Source organism: Strix uralensis, chromosome 14, assembly GCF_047716275.1.
Source record: "Strix uralensis isolate ZFMK-TIS-50842 chromosome 14, bStrUra1, whole genome shotgun sequence".
NCBI classification, from domain to species: domain Eukaryota; kingdom Metazoa; phylum Chordata; class Aves; order Strigiformes; family Strigidae; genus Strix; species Strix uralensis.
In genome coordinates this window covers 5,433,105-5,439,504 of record NC_133985.1, presented here as the reverse complement: position 1 = coordinate 5,439,504, position 6,400 = coordinate 5,433,105, and the positions used below count along the sequence as shown (strand labels likewise).

The following is a 6,400-nucleotide window of genomic DNA, read 5'->3' as shown; positions in this document are numbered from 1 at the left end:
GGCAGCGCCGGTGGCTCGGCGGGTCGGTCCGCGCCCGCTGCCGCTGAAACGATTCGGCGCGTTGCGGTAATTGAATCCTAAGGTTTAAAAACTAATCAAGTCCCTCCTGTCACCGCTCCGGCATCCCGGGATCGCCCTGCCAGGTGCTGATCAAATGCCATTACATTCTATTAACAGGGAAATTCTATTCCCTGTTTTCATTTCCCTTTATATGAGGGAAACTAAGTAAATGCGGCTGAACGTTATTTAATTTTTAACGCCTTTAGTCCAATTTGGACGTCAGGGAGCGTCTGCAAACTCGCTCGGCGGCCGCGCCGGGCTCCCGCTGCCTCGGCGCAAATTAAGCCCAAACGGAATCTCGCCCTGCGGGGGCTCCGGGCGCGCCCCGACCCGGCCCCGGGCACCGCCTCGGGCCGCCGCTCCGCGCTGCCGTCGGGGCGGGCGCCCGGCCTCGCCGCTCAGCTTGTCTTGCGGCCGGCCCGGGGCCGGGCGGCCGCGAGGTGCCGGAACCGAGTCTCCCGCGCCCGCCCCGCCGCGCAGGGGGCCGCCGCGGGCCCGGCAGCGCGGAGCGGCCGTCGGGGGTGGCGGGCGGCTCCGGCGGGGCGGGCAGGGGCCGGGGCGGGGGGGGGCGTCGGGCGGCCGCGCCGGCCCCGCGGGGCGCGGGAGGGAGCGGGACGGCGCCCCCGACGTGCCGGGCGGCCCCGGGTCTCCCCCCCACCCCCCGCCCCGGCCCCGACGGCGCCCCCGCCGCCCCGCCCCCCCCGCCCGCCGCCGCGCGGCCCCATTGTTCGTGCGCCCCAGTGATGTCACCGCGGCGGCGGCGGCGGCGGCGGGTCCCCGCGCCCGGGCGCGAGGCCGGTGCCGAGCGGCGGGAGCCAATGGGAGCGCAGAGGCTGGGCGGCGGCGGCCAATGGCGGCGGCGGGGGCGCACGCGGCGCGGGGCGCGCGGCGGCCCCGAGGAGATGACGGGGCGGCTGCCGGGGCGGCGCGCGCTCGGCAAAGTTTCCGCGCGGCGCACGGCGGGGCCGGCCGGGCCCGCGGAGCGCGGCGGAGCGGCGGCGCCTTTATAGCGGGCGCGGAGGGGTGCGCGGCGGCGGCGGTGGAGGAGGAGGAGGATGGATCCGCCGGCGGGCGCGCAGGGCCAGCACCAGCACGAGCCCATCAGCTTCGGCATCGACCAGATCCTCAACAGCCCCGAGCAGGAGAGCGCTCCCCCGCCGCCCCCCCGGGGCCCCGACGGCGCGACCTTCCTGGGCGGCCCCGGCGGCCGCGGCGGCGCGCCCTACCCGGCCCTGCCGGCCCCCTTCCCGGCCATCGCCGCGCCCTTCGAGGACTCGGGATCTTACAGTGTGAACCTCAGCCTGGCGCCGGCCGGCGTGATCCGGGTGCCGGCGCACAGGCCCATCCCCGGGGCCGTGCCGCCGCCCATCTCCAGCGCCATCCCGGCCATGCCCGCCGTGCCCAGCCTGGGCAGCCTCAACTTCCCCTGGATGGAGAGCAGCAGGCGCTTCGTCAAGGACCGGTTCACAGGTAAGGAGCCGGGGCGGAGCGGGCGAGCCCGCCGCGCCCTCGCAGCCCCCCCCCCCCCCTCCCCCGGCAACGAACGGAAAGGCGAATAAAAAATAAAAAACGAAATAATGCTAGTAACGATAATAAGAATAAAAGCGAAGGCGGCCCGCCGGATGGTTCTCTCCCCCGCGCTCGCAGCGATCCGCAAAATCGCTCCCTCCCGGCGTGGATAGCGGGGCTGGCGGCGGGGCGCCCCGGGGGGCGGCCGGGCCCCGCTCGCCCCCGCATCCCTTCGGCGAAACGCGGCAGCGGGACCTCGGGGAGACACGGTCCCTTCGGGGGGCGGTGGGCGGCCGTCGGGCAGAGCCGCGGCCCCGGGGGGGGCGGCCGGCACGGTGCGGGCGCGGGGCTGACCCCTGTGCTTCCCACCCGGGCAGCGGCGGCGGCGCTGACGCCCTTCACGGTGACGCGGCGGATCGGGCACCCCTACCAGAACCGGACTCCGCCGAAGCGCAAGAAGCCGCGGACGTCCTTCTCCCGGGTGCAGATCTGCGAGTTGGAGAAGCGCTTCCACCGGCAGAAGTACCTGGCCTCGGCCGAGCGCGCTGCCCTCGCCAAGTCCCTCAAGATGACGGACGCCCAGGTGAAGACCTGGTTCCAGAACCGGCGCACCAAGTGGCGGTGAGTCCCGCGCCCCCGGGGCCGCCCCGTCCCGCCGCCGCCCCCCCGCCCCCGGCGGGGCTCCCCGCCCGCCGCCCCCGGGGAGCCCCGGCCGGAGCGCACCCCTCGCCGGCTCCCGGCAGCGAAACGGCTGGGGGTGGATTTTTCTTATTATAATGATTTTATTATTATTCTTATTTATTTTCATGTTTTTTTATAGTCCCCCATTCCGAAAACGGGGGGATTGTTCGTAAAAACGAGGGATCGTTCGAAAAACGGGGAATTAATCGAAAAAAAACCGGGGGCATATTGGGGAAACGGGGGAGTGTTCGGAAGCGGGGGCTCGCCGGGAAGCGGGGGGTTCCGCGGCGTGTCCCGCCGCCCGGATCCCTCGGTTGCAGGCGGCGCGGCTGCCCGCCCGCCTGGCGGTGCGCGGCCCCGGGGGCAAGCGGCGAGCTGCCCCGCCGCCCGCCGGCCCCGCAGCGGCCGGTGCCCGCGGAGCCCCGGGCGGGGCGTCCCGGGGCGCGGGCTGAGCGTGTCCCCCGGCAGGCGGCAGACGGCGGAGGAGCGGGAGGCCGAGCGGCAGCAGGCGAGCCGGCTGATGCTGCAGCTGCAGCACGACGCCTTCCAGAAGTCGCTGAACGAGTCGATCCAGCCCGACCCGCTGTGCCTGCACAACTCGTCGCTGTTCGCGCTGCAGAACCTGCAGCCCTGGGAGGAGGAGAGCGCCAAGATCCCCCCGGTCACCTCCCTCGTCTGAGCCCGGCAGCCCGGGCACGCAGCGGACTCGCCCGCGGAGCTCGGCCGGCGGCTGCCCCCGGGGCCGCGGCTCCCCCAGACGGGGCGGGCGCGGAGGCGACGAGCGGCGCCCGCGGGGCCGGGGCCGGGGCCGGGGCCGGGGCCGGGGCCGGGGCCGCCGCGGCGCTTCCCCGAGGCCGGCGCGGAGCGAAGCCGCCGGGCGCTGCCGTCGCGGGGCCCCGCGCTCCGCTTGTATATTCGTGTCGATGTTCCACTAGGAAGGGAAATATGTCACTTTTTGTAAGAAGTGTTAATAATTTAATTTATTTATGCATCGAGATTTTGGGCACTATTAATATGGAGTTATATAAAACCTCGATTATTTATATCGAAATCTAAACATAGGTATTTTGTGTTGGCTTTGGAACAAAAGGCTATTTTTTTTTTCCTGTTCTGAGGATAGTCTAAAGAAAAAAAATACCTACCTATCACTTAGCGGAGGGGACTAAGTGGAGCCGGTGATGACTCATTAGCTAAGGAAACCCTATTAAGCTGAAAAGCGGTAGCTTCCATCTGTCCCAGGTGAAGTTAATGTCAGCTGTAATTTATTCACCGTAGTAATAAGGGCTCCTTTCAGGCACCACATATTCGGTTTTGTCCTCACCTTTGCAGCCGATGAGCTTTAGCGCACCGAAAACAGCACCCGCACCCTCTCCTTTCGCCACCGACTCTAGAGAAAGCGCCTTATGTTTCATAATAAAGAAGATTTGGGGTTGACACAGACTATGTATAATACTTTGTACTTGCCGAGACGTGTAAATAAACGTTTTCTTTAAAAACGCCTCTCCGCTCCCTGCCTGCCGCCGCGCCGGGGAAGAGCCGAGCCCGCGGCCGGGGCCGGGTGGCTGCGGGGCGGGCAGCAGCCGGGAGGCCGCCGCTGCCGCCCGTCAGCGGAGACGGAGGTGAGGATCCGGCCGGGGCGGCGGGCGGGCTCGGCGCGGGGCTCCGGCAGCTCACCCGGGGCGGATGGGCGCAGGGCTCCCGGTCGCTGCCCGCTCCGCCGGGACCGGGGGGGAGCGGCCCGGGCCAGCCCCGCTGCTGGGACAAACGTCGGAGCCGCCGCGGGGGAGCGGGAGGGCGCCGGGCCCGCCGCCGCAAGGCCCCGCCGCTCCCCGGGAATTTTTGCACCCCCGAGCCGCGGTACCGAACCGGCTCCCGGCAGGGGCCCAACGGTTTTCGTTTTCGCTGCCTTTGCTGCGCGCACCCGCGCGGGCAGCGGACGGCGTGGGGCCGGGGCCGGGGCCCGCCGGGCTACCGGCTGCCCGGTGCTCGCCCGCAGCGGAGCTGGTTTAACAACCCGGGGCCGGGGGGGCCTTTTTTTAAGAAAAACCTCCCGTAGTTCTGCGGGTCCAGGTGACCGCTCCTCCAGCAGCGGCGGGGGAGGATGCAAAAATGACATTTTTAGAAGCCAGCGACGAGCCAGGCGGGCTTCCCCCGGCCGCAGACAGGGCCCCGGGCGCCCCGTGGCCGCCGGGGGCCGCGTCCGCGGGGAGGGGGGCTCTGCCGCTCCCACGGCGGGCGGGCGCGGCGCCAGGCACCGTGAGTCTGCAGAAGTTTAAAGGCTTTCCCGGCGCGGGGCTCGCTGTTCCCCCGGCTACGGCAAAGGGCGTTTTGGGGACAGTCAGTCACGCAGGGTGAAGGATTAAGAAAATATTTCCCCCGGCTAGTCCTTCTCTCGGCGGTCCCAGGGCACGGGCTCAGGTTGTAGCCGGGATTTGGTTTGTCGGGGGAAGGCTGTGGAGGTCCAGAGGCAGGGCCAGATCCTGTCACACCGTGGGTGATGGTGCTGGGACCGGCGCAGCTGCTCGGCCGGTGCCGTTCCCCAGGCGGGAGCACGCTGCCCGCGCTACGAAACACCGATCCAGGGGAGGTGTCTGGCAGGGAGGGAAGAAAAAAAAAATGGTACGGAAGGAATAAAAAAAAAAAAATACCAAACCAACGGGGGAATCTGTACCTGGCTACGGGTCTGGGGAAACGCCGCGCTCCGGCGGTGCGTGGCCCTGTCCCTGTCCCCACGCAGAGCCCTGCCGCTGCCCGCCGCTGCCCAGACCCTTCCCCGTTCGTCTCACTCGTTTCCCCGCCGCGGTTGGCGGCGTGTGGCCGCTCTGCCGGCCGGGCCCTGCCCCGCTGCTCGGCGCCGGCTTTGTCACCCGCGGGTGGCCGCGCCCGGGGCGCAGCGGCCGCCTCGGTCCCTGCGTGACCACCGTGTGCGGGGCGGAGAGGAGGGAGCGAAGCGCCGAGTGCGGAACCGCCGGGAGAAACCCGCCTGCGAGCTCCAGCGGGGAAGAGCCGCGCTCTGAATAATGCCGGGGGGTGGAAAGAACGGGTGCCCATGGCCACGCGTGTGTTTGGTGTTATGTCTTATCCGTACCCCCGAACATCTATAAACCGTTGTTTTCAAGACAGCCTTGTTCTTTAACTGTTCGAGCATCCCATGACCATAAACTTCTGTATTCCTGATTTCCCTGCAGTTTTTCCCAAACTGCTGTACGCCAGAATCTGTGTGTTTGCAGAGAGCATAATGATGCTGCATATTGCAGTAATCAGCTTTGTGGCGGGCGAGGATCTAGTGCACAGCCACAGCGTGTTTACAGCCCTATTATTAAAAGCAGCGCAAGTGGGGCTGAACTCGGCGCTGCCAGCCCAGGCAGGGCTCGGGCTTTCCTCGCCGCTGTTGCCCGTGGGGCATGCAGTTGCCTCGGGGCGCATCAGCTCTCCGAAGGACTGCAGAAACCAGTAGCTTCCATTTCAGCCATCTGAATAGCCACCGAAGAGTGGGGCGGAGGTACTGGGAGCTGGCGCGCTGGGGCTTGCTGGGGTTACGGCTGGTGTCTTTGTTTCGGAGGAGCTGGTGTCGAGGTGTTGGGATGTGCTGAGTGCGAGGGAGACGGGCTGCCTCGTACATCCACGTCATGTAAGACAAGAGTGCGGGGGTGGTACGGGGGTACTGGTGTGAGTGGTCATGGTGAAGGAGACAGAAGTGGGGGTTACCTCCAATTAGTCTGTCCAGTAAACCCACTACTCATAGGAGCTTCAGGGAAACACTGGTGGGAACAAATACACAATATTTCCCTCTCTGTGACGAGAGCAGTGTTCCCTGCCAGCCTGATTCAGGTGTGACAGGGTTGTCCAGTGGTCCCTGCTGTGTATCTCTGAAGGTCCATCAACAGACAAAGCCACCCATGGGGGCTTGCACAGGCTTTAGACCCGACCAGCTTGAGCCTCTCTGTCCCAAGGAATGTAATCCTGGGGGATGTGGGTGCCCAGTGGAGGAGAGGGCACCTTTTGGGGGTGGGCTGGCTGATGTCCTGATCTTGTTGATTGTCCTGTCCACATACTGCACTTGGACTGTGTGGTGGACAACTGGAATTGGACTGTTTTGTACGGGCAGCAGATTTCCCAATTTCCGAAACAGCCTTCTTGTAGCGTGGCC

General features: G+C 67.2%; 1 protein-coding gene across 1 annotated transcript; it reads left to right on the top strand.

The window, feature by feature from the left end:
- The first annotated feature begins 1,115 nt into the window (after positions 1-1,115).
- Positions 1,116-2,929, top strand: TLX3 (T cell leukemia homeobox 3). The gene is made up of 3 exons (XM_074883836.1): positions 1,116-1,530; positions 1,947-2,190; positions 2,719-2,929. Exons 1-3 carry the CDS (start codon positions 1,116-1,118, stop codon positions 2,927-2,929), a joined length of 870 nt encoding a protein of 289 aa, XP_074739937.1.
- Positions 2,930-6,400: the final 3,471 nt, after the last annotated feature.